The 18,767-nt window shown below is 58.5% G+C and overlaps 1 protein-coding gene across 4 annotated transcripts in view; it reads left to right on the top strand.

The window, feature by feature from the left end:
* The window catches only part of ADAMTSL2 (ADAMTS like 2), a 36,482-nt gene that overhangs the window by 2,167 nt on the left and 15,548 nt on the right, over positions 1–18,767 (top strand). For 2 of the 4 annotated variants that reach the window (XM_033124057.1, XM_033124058.1), the window contains 9 exons: positions 485–612; positions 1,480–1,555; positions 2,748–2,850; positions 3,309–3,454; positions 3,576–3,699; positions 6,586–6,666; positions 9,135–9,310; positions 16,190–16,538; positions 17,974–18,343. In XM_033124057.1, the coding sequence (XP_032979948.1) occupies positions 485–612; positions 1,480–1,555; positions 2,748–2,850; positions 3,309–3,454; positions 3,576–3,699; positions 6,586–6,666; positions 9,135–9,310; positions 16,190–16,538; positions 17,974–18,343 (1,553 nt within the window). Of the gene's footprint in view, positions 1–415; positions 613–1,479; positions 1,556–2,747; positions 2,851–3,308; positions 3,455–3,575; positions 3,700–6,585; positions 6,667–9,134; positions 9,311–16,189; positions 16,539–17,973; positions 18,344–18,767 lie in introns of those variants that run through there. The other 2 variants (XM_033124056.1, XM_033124059.1) reach the window with 2 other exon arrangements.

The following is an 18,767-nucleotide window of genomic DNA, read 5'->3' on the forward strand; positions in this document are numbered from 1 at the left end:
TACGGGTTCTGGAGAGCCTTCCCAAAGCCCCCCTCAGTTGCCAGGAACATGTGTTACAAGCTTGTCAGAGCAGCCCCCGAGCCGCGGCCTCTGGTCACTCTGGAGGCCTGACCGTTTGGCAGGATGGGGCCTGAGAGGCTGAATGTCTCCCTTCAGAGTGAAGTCCTGGGGTTAGACACGTAGGGCTTATGTCCTGCAGAACCCATGCCAGGTCCTGGGCTGCTCGGGAAAAAGGATCAGGACGGTTAGGTGTGTCCTCAGGACCTTGCCAAACTCTCAGGATGGTCCAGATCTCGAGATCTGGGGGACCTGAGGCCCACACTCCCTGGGAATCCCCTCCGAGACACCCCTATCCCCTGCCCCAAAATCTGAGCCCAGGCTGTCGAGCGACCCAGCCGGGGGCCGTCCTGTCCAGGGCCCGGGGAAGGTGGGCCGCCCTGCCGGGTGCTCCAGCCTCCTGACATCAGTGGGGCCTCTCGCCCAGGACAACAGCCTGGAAGGGGGCGTGGACGCCACGGCCTACTGGTGGGGGGAATGGACCAAGTGGACGGCCTGCTCGCGCAGCTGTGGAGCCGGGGTCACATCCCAGGAGCGGCACTGCCTGCAGCAGAGGTGCGGGGCTGAGCTCAGGGCCCTGAGGGGCTGGCCGGAGGGTGGGGCAGCCTGGACAGCAGAGGGAGGCCCAGGAGGAGGTGGGCAGCCTTGCCTTCAGCCAGGGGCAGCGGGTGGTGGGTGGGCATCTCAGGCTGGGGGGGCGGTCTTCAGCACAGGCCAGGTGAGCAACTGTCAGGGACGTGGCTCCTGATAGGTCCCAGGCAACACGCGTCCTGAGGTTCATCCTGCACTGGGGCACTGGGGACAGGCCTTTCCTGTGAAAGCAGGATCCATTTCTAAGGCTCTATCAGTGAGGGGTGAGGCCTAACCTGGCCTCCTCTTCTGAAGACCTGAATTGAATAAATACAGGGGAAAGCGTATGGTGCAAAAGCTGCTATCGGACAGACCTGGGTTCAAATCTTGCCTCTTGCTAGCTGTGTGACCTTGGGCAAGTCACTTAACCTCTCTGAGCATCTGTTTTCTTATCTGTGGGGTGGAGATCATGCTTGAGCCCACCTGACATTTCTGAGAGTACTGAGACAATGTATGTATACACTTGAGCACAGGGCTGGTACATGGTAAATGTTATTATTAATTCTGTGTACTAAGACCCTGCGCTATGTGGTGGGATATAGAGGTGAATCAGATATCATCCTTCCCCCGGGAAGGCATTGAGAAACATTCTCAAGTTGCTTGAACCCCTGTGAGATGAGAAGGGCTCTGGAGAAATGTGGGTTGAGTGGGGAGGAGGGACCCCTCAGTCAGAGGAATTGGGGGAGGCTTGGGAGTCTACCCCAGAGGCCATCCCAGAGCAGGAGCGGGGTCGGGGCCTACAGCTGGTGGCTCCGGGCACTAGCTCAGAGCCTATGTTTTCCCTTCCTCCAGGAGGACGTCTGTCACGGGCGCCGGGAACAGGACCTGCACAGGCATGTCCAAGCGGTACCAGCTGTGTAGAGTGCAGGTGAGGCCCCGCCCAGCTGGGACCATGACCCTGCCCTTCCTGCCCCTACCCCCACCCCAGGCAGGTCTCAGGGTGTCTTCTTGGTGGCCTCTGGGCCCTCTGGACACTCTATCCCGGGCCTGCCCCCTGCGTCCTGTTGAATAGAAGGGTGGTGAGGGGTCCTGGGCCAGAGCGTACTTCCTGCATCAGATGAGATCTGTGGAGCCCACTGAGGAGGGTTCCTGGCACGTGCAGGGACCAGAGGACTCGCTTCTGCTGGGGGAGTTTGACGCTCGGCCCCAAGGTTTGGGTCTCTGGCCAAAGCCCCCTTGCTCACAAGTCCTGCACCAGGAGCTCGCTGGGATAATGCCTGCCATCGGGTGTCTTGTCCCCAACTGTGAAACCCTGCAGCACAGCTGCAGTCACCCCTGCACTGGCTTCTGTGCTCAGGAGCCCTCAGCCTCTGGCTTCTCTCTTAACCGTTTGCTGGCACCAGGGTGGCTGGGGCTGGGCAGGAGGAGCCAACTCTGGCTTGGCCTCTGGGCAGCTCTCAGTGGGGCCAAATCCAGTGTGAACCTGAATTCTCGGGCATGGAGCAGACAGACAGAGCTTGTTAGGGTCCCCGTGTGTGTCCTGGCATCTGTGTGTCTGTATGAACACGTGCAGGGAGTTAGGGGGCTGAAGGGAGCCGAGCGGCCACAGCTTCTGTGTTGGCACCACGGGTGAGCTGCCCTCCTGGACCCTCGTGAGCTCTGGAGGGTGACCCATTCAAGTCTGTATTCCAGCCCCAGCATGACCAGAGGCCCCCTCCCCCAGTCTTATCCCCCTCCCCCCTGGGCTCTTCTTCTATGAAGTCAAGCCCACCTTCAGTCAATGCGCTGAGTGCCACGTGCTGTGGCTACAGCTGGAGGATACAGGGCGATTGAGCCGGCATGAGTACAGCTAGCGGCTGAGAGGCTGGGAGAAGCCTGGGGTGGCAGCGAGACGAAAGGGCCCCGCCCAGAGCACCAGGACAGCCAGCACATTTGGGCGTCTGAGGGATGGTGGCTGCCCTTCCGCTTGTCCTCGCTCCTTCCCCAGAGAGTGAGACTGGGAGACAGAACGGAGAGGCCACCCCTCCGGCTGTGGCCACTTCCTGCTCAGCCTGGACAAAAATGCCTTTGTCGGGCCGAGTTCCTCCTGGAGTCTCCCTCCCCGTCTTCTCACTTCCCAGGAGTGTCCGCCGGACGGGAGGAGCTTCCGTGAGGAGCAATGCATCTCCTTCAATGCCCATGTGTACAACGGGCGGACGCACCAGTGGAAGCCCCTGTACCCCGGTACCGTGGCCCTGGGCCACCGAGTGGGGACAGTGTGGGGCTGGGCCTTCCACATCCTGGAAGGACCCACGTCTGATGGGTCACCTCCTGGGGACAATGGGAGGGAATATCCTCGTCCAGTGGGTGGGCAGGTGGGCAAACTGAGGCACAGACGGAGGGGTCTTGTTGAAGGTCACACAGTTCAGGCAACAGGTTAAGTGAGCTGGCCTTTCCCATTCATGGGGTGTGCCCTGCAGAGCGGGAGCTGCCCGCACTCACAAGGAGGCAAAGGCTGGAACTCACAGGGCCGGGGCTGGGTCAGACAACCAGAGACTCAATTTCTGCCACCAGACCCTGGACAAGTCCCTTCTGCTCTCCAGGCCTCAGTTTTCCCATCTGTGCAATGGGGGAGTGCTGTCTCAATAAGAGGGAGAAGTCCCCGAATCTGGCCCCCCCCGAGACCCTCTGTCTCCCCCCAGATGACTACGTCCACATCTCCAGCAAGCCATGTGACCTGCACTGCACCACGGTGGATGGCCAGCGGCAGCTCATGGTCCCCGCCCGCGACGGCACGTCCTGCAAGCTCACCGACCTTCGAGGGGTTTGCGTGTCTGGAAAATGTGAGGTTGTTAAACATTGTAGCACGAGTACCACTGGTCTCATTGCACTGACCGCCCACCTGTCCACCCGTGGCGGTGGCAGCCTCGGCGCCCTCCCAGCAGCCCTCTCCACCTCCCTTCCTGCAGCCCATCGGCTGTGACGGGGTGCTCTTCTCCACCCACACGCTGGACAAGTGCGGCGTCTGCCAGGGGGACGGTAGCAGCTGCACCCACGTGACAGGCAACTACCGCAAGGGGAACACCCACCTTGGTAAGAGCGCTGAACTCCCACAACCAGGGGTCTGGGGGTGATCCTGTCTCCAAGCTGCTGAGTGCCACTGTGCAAGTTCCTGCCCCTCGTGGGCCCAGGTGGGCTGGCCAGGTGCTCTGTAAGGCCCCCTTTGGCTAGGAATAATGACCAGCTCTTTGCTGAGCTCCTACTGGATACCAGGTCCGAGTATGCACTTGGTTTAGGGGCCATGTGGGACCTTTGCAGCAATGCAGGGAGATATTAATGCCACACTTAACGAGGGGAAACTGAGGCACAAGTCCCAACCTCACTACTGACAAGAGGTCTGAGCCTGGGCATGCGGCTTCTGGGGCCCTCTGTTCTGCAGAGTCCGTGATTTGGAGGGTGGAAGGGGTGCAGAAGCTCCTGCCAGCTCCAGGCTGCCTCTAGCCCAGAGCCGGCCCCTTCCTTCCCTGGGTAGCAACGTGTCCATTTTCACAGCTGCACCCATTTGGCCTCATGCTTACGTTGCTCCAGCTCTGGCCCAGCCCTGTGGGTGCTGGGGCGGGGCAGGGGTCTGTGTACGTGACAGGACTTGGTTCTTTTGGAAGGGTGTCACTTACAACACTCAGCATCAAACTGAACACATTTCTGAGTCTCCGTAAACGCTTATGGAGTTAAACGTGGTCATCACAGCCTGCAGATTAGGAGAGGCAGGGCAGCTTGGAAACCACTTAGCACTGGGGGAAAGTGAGGCCCAGAAGGGGACAGTGAAGCCAGGGGAGTTTGGACTAGACCCAACCCCATTAGAGCCACAGTGGACCTAGCTGTCGGGACTCTGGCCGTGTCCTGGGTGTGGAGGCAACTGCCTCTATCCCCACAAGAAGGCTAATTTCGGGGTTAGTATCATGGATGTGGGACCCACATCCATGCAGGACTGGAGAGGGACAGGGTGTCTTAATGGAGAGCCCAGGGCAAGCAGTCGGACGGGGGTCTGAGTAATGCACGGTGGGCAGAGACCGCTTTCTGTGGAGGCATCACTATGGGAGCGGTGTGAGGAAAGGCACCTTGCAACTCCTCCCTTCCCTTCACAAACCTGCTTGCAGGACCTTCTGCCTGGGGCACGGAGGCAGCAGAGGCAGCCTTCAGGCAGTGCGTCTCTTTCTGAACACCTACTGTGTGCCAGGCACTGTGGGCTGCAGGAAGCCTTATAGAGACAAGGTTCATGCCCTCACAGAACTCTGTGTCGGGGGCCGGGGGCTGACACTTAGTCCTGACTAACTGTACCAGGTGTTTACTGTGCACTGAGCCAAGTCTGGCACGAGTCTTCACTCATTCACACCTCACAACATTTCTGCAAGGCAGGTGCTACCACTGTTGTCGTTTTGCAGATGTGAAAACAGAGAGGTAAAGAAACTAGTCTAAGGACACACAGCCAGAAGTGGCAGAGCTGGGTCTGAACCCAGACGGTCTGGCTCCCGGGTCTGTGGTCCTAACCCCTGGCTCACACTCTTCCCTAATAAATGTGTGCGTTCTAACCATGGTGAGGGCGCTTCAGGGTGCGTGAACCAATGCTCAGGAATCTCGTGAGCTGGTTGCTAATTTAAAAATTAACACATATAAACCTACATTTAAATAAATGACACTAAACAGAGTCATCACTTCCTAATCGGGTTACCTTTGTAACTATTGTACCTCTGTGTTGGGAATATGGAGCAGGCGAGCAAAGGTGCACCTCTTCCCGACTCTGTACCAGTGACATTGCGTTAGCCGCTATCGGCCAGGGTGGGGGTGTTAACACCGTGGAAATTGGCCAGAACCAGAGATCAGACCTCCTCCTGCCCTCCCACCTGAAGCGCCAGTTGTTAACCATTTAGCTGTTGTTAACCATAACACTGCTGTCCGGGAGGGACAGATCAGAGCCTTCAGTGACCTGGAAAGGTGGCAGAGCAGGCAGAGGAAGGGCGCATGCTGCTGGCCTGTCGGAGCAGCTCACCTGGATAGGCAGGTGTGCGTGGGCTTTACCGCTTCTCACGTGGGAACGTGTGACGTGAGCATCACCCCAGCAAACCTGATTTCTGAGGGCCCCTCCCCCCATCTTCTTCTGGAAGACTTTTCTATTTTAGGGCTTAAAACAAATCTGTCTTCCTTCTCCCCAGACCACCCTCTACCACCTGCTGGCAGCACTTCCCCCCTTCCTCAGATTCCCCGGTCCCCCCCCCCCCCCCCCCCCCCCCCCCCCCCCCCGCAGCCTTTGGTCCCTTTGCTGGGGACCTCTGTGGAGGTCTCCTAGCTGCCTCCCCACCTGGTTGGGGGCTTCGGTGACAAGCCCTGAGCTGACCTCAGCCTTTCTCTTCCATATCTTTGAATGTAGAAAGCTTTAAAGTCAACATAATGTTGTGACAACATGGGTTTTTAAAATATAAATAGTGACAATGCCTTTGGTGCCAGGCTATGTGCTATGCAGTATCTCCCGACAGGCCTAGAGTGGGAGCCATTATCCCTGTGTACCGAGGAGAAAACTGAGGCCCGAGGGCTCCAGCAGCCTGCTCAGGGTCACCTCGGTGATACGTGGCAGAGCAGGACCAAGTCTGTTTGAATGCAGCAGGTGTAAGGCTCCTGTGGCTACAGTGTCCCTCGGAAGGGGCTGGGGCAGCTACTGACGAGCATCACCCACGGCTTGGTAGGAAGGGGTCAGGGAACCCAGCTAAGCCTGGGCCCGTGCCTGGGCAGTGGTCAACCCTCCGATGGCACGGGGAGTTTCAGCAGGGCCTAGGACTCACCTCTGGGGCCTGGGTGCAGCTAGACAGCCCCCCTCGCCCCCCAGGAGTGGAGGAGAGTAATGACCACAATACAGGATTTCCTTTCCAATTGAGAGGCGATGGCCACAGCTGGACCTGCTTCTCACTACCATCCAATCTCCCCCAGGTTACTCTCTGGTGACCCACATCCCGGCAGGTGCCCGAGACATCCAGATTGTAGAGCGGAAGAAGTCGGCCGACGTCCTGGGTACGTATGTGGGCCCTGGGCGGCCGCCTCCCGTGAGCTTGTGGTTTTGCATGGGGCAAAATGTGTGGGTGGAGAAGGGGCACTTCTCCACCCTGGATCCCTTCCTGCAGGAGAGGGATGGGCCCCGGAAGCCAGAACTCAACCTGGGTGTATGTGTGCGTGGGGTGGTCATAGGGAAGCTGACACCTCCGTGGGTGGAAGGACCTTGTACTCAGAGCTGCTTGACCACGGAGGGTGGGGTGACGTCAGATAGGGAGTTGCCCGTCCCTGGAGAGCCTGGCAAAAGCTGGAGGTACTGGAGGTGAGGTCCCTGCCTCTGCGGTAGAGAAGTGAGACTCAGGAGGTAAGAAGGTCAAGGCAGAGAGAGTGGAGGTACGTGGCCAGTCTGAGGCCATGGGCACAGGTAGGATGTACACTCAGGTCTGGGGTCCTTCGCGTTCTTGCCACTGGATGGTCTCTGGTTCCCACCTTGGTAAGGGTCCCCCAACTTGAGGATTGTGGAGTTATTTGCATAGTGGCCGAGGTGGCGAGGCCCCATTTGGTGACAATTCTAGTAAGGCATTGGAGTGTTGGCCTGGCCATGTGCTATGTCTGTATCCGTAGGAGTCCGCCTGAGGTCCTTCTGGCTGAGGCGGGCAGGTGCTGACACCTGTGAGCTGCTCTGTTCTCGGCTCTGTCCTGTGCAAAACGGGCTGAGGACCCAGGAAGGGAAGCTGTCCCCAAAGCCTGGCTGGTCTTCCTACATCTCTGGGCGGCCCTGTGGGAGCTCGGGCTGGCAGGTGAAGCCCACCCTTTTAAGTGGACATGGTGGAGGGGTTTGCTAAAGGTCTTCAAGGTAGAACCTGGCTGGGCTCTCAGCTCTTCAGGCTTGGGGCTCCTGCCTCCCACCCTGGCAGGTCTGCCCCCTCAGTCCCCAGGCCCCAGCACCTGAGTGTGGAAGCCAGGTCTCTGCCAGGCCTGTTGCTCTGTCGCCCACTGGGAGAGTGGCGAGGCCAGGAAACGCCGTGTTCCCAGAGTTGGCTGTAAAGCAATCGTTCTTGAAACAAACGCGTGGAAATATCAAGGGCAGCCTCTGATGGAGCCCTGGGAAAGCCGCAGGAAGGAAGGTCATTACTGTCAGGAAACAGGTTTTGGACGCAGGCCGGGGCTTTAACCCTGCGCACAGACCTGGAAGCCGGGCCGAGACAGCCCGCCCCGGCGCGTGCCCCACCGCGCACAGCTTGGACTCGTTCACGTTATTTTATGACGTTGCTACGTTGAAGGTATTTTTCCAGCAGACACGTCCGGCTTGTGCGTCCTGCCTGATAATCAATCAGCCACCCGGCTCCCCTGCTTGTGCTGCACCAGGAGCTTTGGAAGAGGAGCTCTTCCCCTCGCTTGGGCCAGTTCCTGGAACTGGCTCTTGGAACACCCTCTGGAAGACACACTGTCCCTAGCGTGCAGCCCGCCTCTTCACTCCCTCCTGTCCCCCAGCCCAAGGCTCCTTGAGACTCTATTCAGGCTCCACAGCCCCAGAGAGGGCCAGCTGCCCCGAACTATCACACCAGTGCTGGGCTGTGGCTCCAGTCTCCAGGCCGGCAGGAGAAAGGCTGCTGAAGGTCCTTCTGTCTGGGCGTCATCAGGCTCGAGTCAGGCCCTGAGAGTGGCCGTCCTGAGGTTCTCCATTCCAAATGTCCACCTGCACCGTGCCTCAGAGGGAGCGCCACTGAGAATGTGCCCGAGCCACCCTCGGCCACATCTGGGGAATGGGGTGGCCAAACGGTCAGCCTGGTCACGCCAGCAGAGGTCACGCCAGCAGCTGAAAGTCATGGCTCCCAGTGAGGGATGGTGCTGATCAGCTCATGGTGGTCCGGAAAGACCTGCGGGGGCCGCTGGGCCAGCGCTCTGGGCCGGCCAGGCCAGGGCTGCAGCGCTGCTCAGTGTGGGCCCTGGAGGGGCATGGAGGTCCCCTCCCCATGTCCGGGTGGGACGCGGGGGGTGGCGAGTCGCCCAGGGTCGCACGGTGAGTCTACAGCAGAGCCAGTAGTGGCTCAGCCCCGCCCACCTGGCTGACACCTGTTGTCCCGCGCGAGCCTTCCCAGGCACTGACCCTCCTGCTACAGACCTGGGCGCTGAGTCCTGATGCCACTCGTCACCTGGCAGTCCCCACCCCCTTCAGAGGCAGCCGGAATGACAGGACCAAGGACCCCAGCCAGCGCTCTTCAGTTGTCTAGACAGTCCTTGCTTAGTTTAGGCTGATAGCAAAGTGTATTTGCACGTTCTTGGCAATCATGGCCCTGGGCCACACACGGGCCACAGACAGAGCACCCACTCTCCACGGCATGCAGTTTCCTGTCTTTGCAGTATTTGGGGAGGGTCACAGGGTAGGTGGCCCTGGTCCCCTGAGCGTGTGCTGCTGCTGCTCCCCGCCCCTCCACCCTCCCGGCCCCCAGTCCGACCCACGTGACCGGGTGGCTCTGCCCTGTCAGCCCTCGCAGATGAAGCCGGCTCCTACTTCTTCAATGGCAACTTCAAGGTGGACAGCCCCAAGAACTTCAACATCGCAGGCACCGTGGTCAAGTACCGGCGGCCCATGGACGTCTACGAGACCGGTATCGAGTACATCGTGGCGCAGGGGCCCACCAACCAGGGCCTCAACGTCATGGTGCGTGCGCCCCGGCCAGCGGCCCCACGCAGTGGCCCCGCGTCCCGCACGAGGGAGCGTCCCCACTCAGCTGGGCGTGGGCTGCACTCTTTCACTCACTTGTTCACCCACTGCTTTGCTCTCTCGTACATTCATCCACTCAGGTTTTGATGCCTTTGCTTTGTCCCCCATTTACTCCTTAACTCACTTACCCAGTCACTCGCTCACCTAACCATCCCCTCCCTCACCGTCTCACGGGTGTATTCGTTCATTCATTCATTCATTCTTCCTTCCGTCCGTCCGTCCGTCCGTCCATTCCTTTATTCATTCCTGCCGTTAGCCCCCTCACCCCCGCCCCCCTGGATGGGCACAGCAGGAGGTTCTGTGCAGCTCATTGGAAACTGCATGGGGAGATGACAGAAGGCCGACGGGGGTACAGGGAAGAAAGACCCACTCCCCACTCCACAGTTGGGGGCTTTATGCCTTCCATGTCGTGTCCTACTCCCCACTGCATGGACTCTGGAGGGACCATGCAGTGCTGGTGGCCCATGGCCCTCCCCCTGGCACTGTCCCCTAGCACGCTCACGGCTTCTGGGGTCGGGGCACAGGGTGTGAGACAGGGCAGGAGAGAGTCTGGGCCTACGATGCCCAGCTTGTCGGGAGCTTTCCCAAGGCTAATGTCTGGAAATAGACGCCATCGAGGTTGGTGTTCCAGCACCAAGAAAGTGTCGAGACTTGTCATGGAAGCCAGGTGACGTCACGATGGGCAGTTCTGATGTGCTTCGAGGCCTGTGGAGCTGAGGGATGTGCTGGGGACAGAGCCCACCCACCGGCGCTGTGTAGCTCTCCAAACCCCACCATGGCAGGTATTCATGTCCTCACTTTATGGGTGAAGAAACCTGGGCCCGGAGACTAGGGACTGGCCCAGTCACAGAATCGTAAGTGACACGACTGCGCTTTGATCTCAGGTCAGCCAGGTGCCACAGCCAGTGGTTTGTTTAACGGTTAGGCTGGAGGGGTCTCCAGTTGGGGGTGCCACCCCCACTTTTCCACACTGCTTCTTGGCCGAAGAGTTTCCCCGGGTGACCCCAGAATCTAACGGGGGCCATGTATTTCTACGTCTTCCCTTGCAGCTGCCCCTGCGGCAGACTGGCCACCAGGCTTCGTTCACCCCCTGGCTGGAAGAGCTGTGTGGCAGATCAGGGACCCCAGGAAACGGACTCTGAAATGGAGGCCTGTGCACAGGAGGGCTTTGGGGCGTGGTCTCAGCAGCAGCAGGGTGAGGGGGACAGGACTGGACAGAGGGAGGAGCTGAGCAGTGAGGCAGGTGTGCCAGCCTCAGCGTTTCCCGCCTGGAGTTCTGGGGTTGCAGCGGCCCCTCAGAGTTGAGGCAGGGAGTCATGGCTTGGTTGCTGGAAGCCTTAGGGAAGGGTCATGACCTTGGGAGAGGCAGGGCCCTGTGATTGAGGGAAATTCCTGGGGAGGGACTCAGCTGTGAATTGTCAGTGGCACCACCGGAGCCAGCTCACTGAAGGTGGGGTCTGGGGTGCCCTGTGGCCCCCACTATGTCCACTCTGTGTACCACTTGCGCCCATTTGCTTTGTATCACGAGTTGACCTCGGTAGGAAGAGCTCCCCTAGAGGTCAGGTTGGTTTCTTTCCAGGGAGCCTTACAAGGGAAGGCTGGTGGGTTGAATGGCAGCTAGATGGGGGAGGGGGACTGCAGCTGAATCACGTCATTTCCTTCCTATTTTAGATTCCCCTTTCCCTTAGCTGGCACCTCTGCTAGTCCAGGCGGCCTACCTAGCCAGGCGCCCCAGTCCCCCTAACCTGAGGGGTCTGGGCTCCAGGCCCTTTTCAATTTAAGGCTACTGCTTTATCCAGTTTCTATCAAAATCAGACAGGGGCTACCAAGAAATGTCCCAGTAGAACAGCAGGGAACCAAACATGTATCTGTCCCCAGGACCAAAGTGTCCCTTGGTGATCAGGACCGATAACTGCCAAGACGGCGACCCATTTCCTGCTGTGCTCCTTTGGCACAAGGTGCCCAAACAGACCCGGTGGCAGTCGTGTTTCCCGTTGAACAAAACTCTTGCTGTGTCTCCTGGTGGAAGTGTTCTTGCTGTGGGAATCAGGACCTCTGGGTCCAAACGCCCGAGAGCCACAGGGACTGGAAACCCCAAACCCCCAGAGGGGTCACTGGGAATGACTGCCCTGGCAGGTTCATCTTTTGGTTCCTAGACCCATGTCGTCTACCCACCGGGGACACAGCACCATGTCGTGGTGATGGATTTAGAGTGTCTTGTGTCACGGAGGATGCCGAGGCTCCATCCTCAGGGGGTATTGCTATCTGTAAGCTGTACCTTGGCTGCGCCAGGCATCACTCTATCGGGCTGGTGGTGACCGGGTGGTACAGCCTACAATGGGACCAGCGGGTCTCACTGTCATGTGCCCGCCGTGGCACCTGCTTTGCTGTAAAGTGGGTCCCTTGGTCCAATGCCGTGTCATACGGTGTCCTGTGTCCGTGGGTCAAATGCTCTGTGAGCCCCTGGGAATTGGGGCCGGCTGAGGCCCCGTGGGCAGGGAAGACAAGCTCATGTTTAGAATAAGACAAATCACCTCCCCTTTAGGACAGAAGGGCCCTAATTTTATCAACTTGCCTCAAATACCCGATGGTCCCCTTGAGGGGCGGTGCTGTATCACAGGCTCAGTGTGATGCTGAAAGGCTGGCCTCTCAGCAGTGGAAGTAGCCAGGGCAGACTTGGAGAGTGAGAACTCACGCTGTTGGCCCCATGCCTAGTTTCCATCTGTGCCACCATGGCTATCCCATTCGTGGACCCACTGTGCCGTCAGTGAGGTGTCCACTGGCGAAGCCATCGTATCTGTTACTTGGTTGTTTCAAGCCCCTCTTGCCCCTGGTGGGTGCTCCCTAGTATACATTGCAGCTGACACAAAGATCTTTGTGTTCTCGGCCTACCCCCTAGATCCCTTCACACATGCCTTCTCCAGACCCGCTCCCTCCCTATTGAAAGTCTTTTCTATCCAGGCTCCTGCCCGACCAGCCAAGCCATGTGCACGGCCCCTGAGCCAGTCTCTTCGTTCCTTAGGCCACCCCGCTTTCCATACACATTGGATGGTCCATCACATGCATGGCCCGAAGGCATGGGGAAGATTTTCCTTCACTGCCGTTTTTCGAGGCCACCCCTGAATGGGGCTCTAGTGAAGCAGATCCCATTTTTGGCTTGCACCACGCACCCCCATTACCACGCTGACCCGTCTCTGAGTCAAGTTTGGCCATTTTTTTTTCTCTCTGACATCATCATAAGGATACCTTATGCAGCCACGTCTGTGAGCTAAGAGAGAGATGCTGGCATAAGGGTCTTAGATGACGGGAATTTGGGTCACCTGCTGATGCCGCATTCTGCGTCCTCTGGCCCTGACTGTACCTAATCCTGGATGTGACACTTCCGTCCTATGGTGGGTTGCCACTGGGCCCTCCGGACCACGTAACTCAGTGGAGTTGACAGGCCTCGTGTTCTAAGGTTCAGCTCTGGATGCACGGGTGTCCTGATGTCTTGTGGGCAAAGGCTTCCAGCCCTAGGAGGGCCTGGCAGCCTCCCAGAGCCCGTTTTCAAATGCTATATATTTATTGTTGCAGGTGGTATGACCTTACTCCAGAACACTAGGCGTCTATGTTATCCTTTTCCTACTGGAGCTTGCCAGAAACTCCACATGACATCTTTCCCCACCATAGATGTCTCTATTGCTGTAGGGTCAGCCAGGTACTAGGGCCCAAGTGGCAGTCTGCCCGCACCACACCTGGGCCTGCTGCACAGCCTTTTCCACTCAGGACCCCACTCAAAGCTGGCAGCTTTTTATGTGACCCAGTCTCTGGATTGGATCAATATTCCTGGATGCGGAATATGCTGTGTCCAAGATTCTTCTTCAGGATGGAGGGTATGACATGCAATAATCTGCCCGTTACTTTCAATGGGATGTCCTGGCGTGCCCTAGACTACTGGACCCTGGAATTCTCACTGCTGTGGGGGCCCCGATTCTTCACAGGGGTTAATCTCCGGTCCTCTGGCATACACGTGCTTACCAAAGCCTCCTGTGCCACTTCCTGCTCAGCCGGTCCGCTAAACATGGTGTCATCAATGTAGAGGACTGATGTTCCGTTCTGTAGGACAGTCCGGACCCCTGCTGTGAGATGACAGAGCCAAAGCTGTGAATGGAGGCTGCTGTCCAGCCAGGTGAAAGAAGAGGGCTTCTGTGTAGAGAAGGGCGTGTTCGCCAGGTCAGCGGCCACATACGACCAACCTGAGGTCATGTCAATCTGCTCTAGAAAAGCTGCCCCTGGGCGACTGCTTGGTCGAGTCTGTGGTAGTTCCCTCTTTTCCGCTCGGATCCGTCTTATTTACATCGGGGCCCTCCTGCTGAATTAAATGAAGGGTGCGATGGGGTGGCCACCCTGCATCCCTTCGGTCTTTAGGAGCGGCCTTCGTCTCTGTGTTTTCTCCCAGGATGCACTATTGTTTTTGATATACCCTCTTGGAGGGGGTTCTGGGTCAGGTTCACAGGCTTCCACTAGGTTCCCCACTATGGTAGCTCTTACCCCTCAGGTCAAGAAGCCAACATGACGGTTCTGCCAACTGCCAATTATGCATCTGGGGGCTGGGTGAACCTTGGATCCAGTGGACCTGCTGTGAGCCAGGCCTGAGCCACTGCTTGTCACCCACATGCTCTCACAGTGGCATGACGGATCCCCGGTTACCAGTGACAACTCACACCCTAGCTCCAAAACGTCTGTCATTTATCTGCTGAACAGTTAACCAAGTCAACGGCTATAGGCTGTTTGGAGGAGGAACTGGAAGAATCATTACCATGTCAACTTGCTGTGAATCCTTGTTTCTGGGGACCTGGCTGTCCCATCATTTAGTGGATTCTGAGTCTGAAAACTGGCCCAGGAGACGGGGCAGAGATGGTGGCTTTGATGGGGCAGCTGCCGTCCACGTCCTGATTATCTCCCCTTGGTGGTGTTTGATCTACAGATTAAGAAGCACCTTTTCTGGGCCTGTTGGTTTGTTCCTCGGGGGTCCTTTGGTTTATCAGCCGTGTGTAAAGTTTTCTGTGGGTCAGGTCCCCTGGATACCATGTCAGCCTTGCTGCTTATTACAATACTTGGGTCCCTTTTCTGATTACTGTGGGGAATCTGATTCTAGAATAGCATCTCCCGCCGTCAGCCCTGGCTTCTGAGGACAACCAATCCTGCCCTCTGTGTGTCCCTCCAAGTGATGTGGATGCGTCCTCACTGTCACATTTCCTTTCACTCTGATGAACAGAATGTCCCCCAGGTCTTCCCACAGAAAACAGTCCCCTGGTGGATTTTCCAGGCTTTTCCTCACTCTTCCATCACCTGCCATGGCAGTGTCAGCCTGTGTCTTCTACTCTGCGCTTTCTCCATCCTAGTGGCGTGTTGGCACTTCTCCCAGAGTTCTCACCTGTGTTGTGAGAGGCACTGCTCTGTACAGAAACTTCCCTCGTTCGGGTTCATCTGGTGCTGTCTTTGAGCCAGCCCCTGACCCTCGGCTCCAGGCCCACAGCTCCCTCCTGGCTTCTCCGACACCTCCGTCATGATTTGTCCCTTCTCTCCTGAGCAGCGTCCGTGCTCTCCTGACTGGTAGGGATGGGACATAACCCAAGCCATCGGCCTGGAGGCCCAGGGAGAAGGCAGGGCAATGTCCTGAGAGAGGCCCATGGGGTTTGGAAGGCTGAGGTCTCTGTACCATCCTCAGGTAAGGGGCAGGTACTGGCTTTAACAGGGAGGAATGGCCCCTTTCCAGGCCTGGTCGATTCAGGGAAATCTGAGGTTTCAAATTGTATGCGTATGGACTCGGACCCCCACACTCCAAGTTTTAGGCCCCACTCCTCCAGGTCAAGTTTGGCAGGGTGGAGCAGCCAATCTTCTCGGGTTCTCTGGGACTTCTCCAGCTCATCTGCCTCTGGCTGGAGGACATGTGAGTGTCCTTGTGTAACATGGGAGGCCCTCTGGCTGGGCCTTCAGTTAGAGACCAGATGTGATGTCACCTTCAGCTGTATTTCTCCCCATCACATTCCAGACCCTTATTTCTTACTGGCCGCTCAATCCCCCGCCAAGTCTCCAACACTGGAGACGTGGCGCCCACTGGTGCATTTCCTTCCGGTGCGTGCATCCCAGTTTACCACCCGGGAGTCTCAGTGCTCCCTGCACCACCAGGACGGGCTCCCATCACTCCTCCTGGCAGCTGACCCTGCTCCAAGCTCCTGTTTGAGAGTCCACTTTCTAGGACTCCTGACCCTAAGTGACCCTGAGAATCCCCATCGGGAGGGGACGCAGGGCTGGCAGAGGGAGAGACTGGGCTGTGACACAGTCTCAACAGGGGCCTCAGCCTTCCCACAACCAGCTCTGCAGCTGGGACGGCCTCAGGGACCTGGGCCATGGCACCCCCATTTTGGAGGCAGTGAGGCGTCCGGGGGAAGAGGAGCGGTAGGAGCGGTACACCATTATTACTTAGGGTTTCTGGCGTGCGGTGGTAACATAACATGGTCAGGTTTTAGTGGCTTTGTGACTTCTAGAATATTCTGTGCACCCCCTTACAGCCTGTACCCGGCCTGGACAGCTCCCTCTGCCCCTCCCTGCTGTGCCCCTGTTCTCCAGTTTTGGGATATGGGCCCTGGGAGAGCAGAGTTCTTGTGAAGGGCATGTCCCTGGGAGGACTCAGCTGTGGGCCACAGCGGGGACGGCTCCTGGCAGCCTGGGACAGGAGTGCTTCTGTCCTAAGGGGTGTGGGCGATGGACTTGGCAGCCACTCTAGGCTTGTGCAGTGAGGGAGGGCCGGGTCCCACTTCTTCTCCTTCCCAGGTGTGGAACCAGAATGGCAAAAGCCCCTCCATCACCTTTGAGTACACGCTGCTGCAGCCACCGCACGCCCACCGCATTCAGCCCGTCTACTACAGCTTCTCCGAGCCCACCTCCGAGAGTGCGGAGAGCCAGGAGCTGGACGGGCCTGGGCTGCTGGGCTTCCTTCAGCACAACGGCTCCCTCTACGGCCAGGACTCCGCGGAGCGGCTGGGCCTGGACAACCGGCTGTTTGGCCCACTGAGCCCGGGGATAGAACTCGGTCTGAGCAAAGGCCAGGAGACCAACGAGGTGTGTGAACAGGCCAGCGGCGGGGCCTGCGAGGGACCCCTGAGAGGCAAGGGCTTCCGAGGTAACCAGCAGGAGGGCTGGGGTGGCGTGGGGCCTGCTAGGGGGCGGGGCTTTGGGCCAGGGCCCGCAGTCCCCTGCAGCCTGCAGAAGAGTTTGACAAGAGATGCCGCTTATCGCGGGCATACTGGGCAGGCGCAGTGCCAGGCCTTTATATACATCCTCTGACATGTGTCCTTTGGGTAGATAGTTGCCTCCACTTGACAGGTGGAGAGACTGAGGGTTAGAGAGGGAGGACGTGCCCACGTCACATAGTCTACCATGGAGGAGCTGGGAGCCAAACCCAGGGGGGGTCTGACCCCATAGTCCCTGCCCTCGCTCATTCAGTGGAGACAGACAGACTGACAGACAGAGAGCATACAAGGTGTTGTGAAAGCTCTGGAAGGGAATAACAGTTAGTCGAGGGGACACAGGGAGAACCTTGAGTTCTCAAGAGGGTGACCCCTGATCCGAGAGCTCAGCAACAGGTGACGGCTAGCTGGTGAGGGCGTGGAGGGGGGTGGAGACGAGAGAGGACCAGGGGGGTTCAGCCTGGTGAGGCGGGGTCCAGAGGAAGCGGCAGGAGGTACGGCTGGAGACGTGGTAGTGAGTCCAGAGTCAGGGTCCCGGGACCCACGCTGGCAGTTGGGCCCTGCTCCTGGGGGCCATGGCTCATCATGGCTGGTCTGGACCACCACTCCTTCTAGGGGCAGAAGGTTGGCCAGACTTGGGAAGCATCCCTTCACTAACTTGGCGGGGAGAATTTCCATGACCCTTAGAGTCTTTAAACAGCAGATACTTTAGAGGTTGTATTTAGTGTCCTGGGGCTGCTGTAACAAATGGCCAGACACTGTGACCACAGAAATGGATTCTCTCCCAGTTCTGGAGGCCAGAAGTCCAAAATCAAGTTTACAGCCAGTCGCGTTCCCTCCAGGGGCTCTAGGAGAGGGCCCTTCCGGCCTCTCCCAGCTCCTGCTGGCCCCAGGTGGTCTTTGGCTTGTGCCTGAAGCACTCCAGTCTCCGCCTCTGTCCTCACACACCCGCTCCTCTGTGACTGTCTCTCAGTGTCCTCACCTCTTCTTACAAGGACAGCAGTCATTGGCTGGAGGGCCCACCCTACAGCCAGGATAACCTCATCTGAGCTCCTTAACTGCATCTACAGAGACCCTCTTTCCACACACACTTACATTCTGAGATTCTGGGTACACATGAGTTCTGGGAGACCCTCTTTAATCCACTGCAGAGGTCAAGCCGACTCCCCCCCAAGAGACTGTCCAGGCCGGCTTGCAGGCCTCCACTTGGCAATCTGCGTCCCCTCATAGGGAAGGGACGTACCTCTGGGAGCTTCCTGGTTCAGCTCTTCGCCTCTCGCCTCACTGAACCCCACGCCCACCCCCAGGGCGGCCCTGTCCCCCCCCGAGAGGGAGGGCTTCAATTTGAGTCATCTGTCTCTCTTGTAGACGGCAACGCCACTGGGATGGCTCTCGCGGGGAACAAGGATGGCCAAGAGGCCGACGCCCACCTCACCTCCCAGGGACTCCTCTCCGCCAACGCCATCTCCGGCCAGCTCCTGGACGCAGGCTCGGACTCCAGGGAGCTCGCCCTCAACGAGACGGTCAACAGCATCTTTGCACCGGGCGCCCCACGGAGTTCCCTGGCCGAGAGCCTCTATGTCGACTACGAGAACCAGAGGGCCGGTGCTGACCTGCTCAATGGGTCCTACCTGGAGCTCAGCAGTGACAGGGTGACCAACACCTCCTCCGAGGCCCCGTTCCCCAATGCCAGTGCCAGCCTCCCCACCTCGGCCGGGAACAGGACACACAAGGCCAGGTAGGAGGCACGCCTCTGCCCTGTCCTCTGGGGCGGGGGCCGTGTAAGCGAGACCTCACTACGGGGTCGGGGTGGTCTGGCTGGGACACAGCCACTGCTGTCTGGCACCTCCTCCCACCTTGTGGACCAGAGCGGGAGGTCACAGGACTGGGTTTTAGTGTGTCTTCCCTACAAGGTAGTCCCGGTGCTGAGCGTCCATGTGTGGAGCCGAGGTCGGCAGGAAGGAGGGTGGGGGTGGGAGGGAGTTGGCCAGCGGTTCAGAGCGCTCGTCATGACCAAGCTCGGAGCCCCGCATGCCACAGGCATGGAAACATACACTGGTCACGCCACCTGTAGCGTTAGGGGCAGGTACTGGGGCTCAGAGAAGGCGATTCACAAACTTAGAGTCCCAGTCCGTGAGGGTCTGGACTCTCTGGGTTCTCAG

This window comes from Rhinolophus ferrumequinum, chromosome 12, assembly GCF_004115265.2.
Source record: "Rhinolophus ferrumequinum isolate MPI-CBG mRhiFer1 chromosome 12, mRhiFer1_v1.p, whole genome shotgun sequence".
Classification (NCBI taxonomy): Eukaryota; Metazoa; Chordata; class Mammalia; order Chiroptera; family Rhinolophidae; genus Rhinolophus; species Rhinolophus ferrumequinum.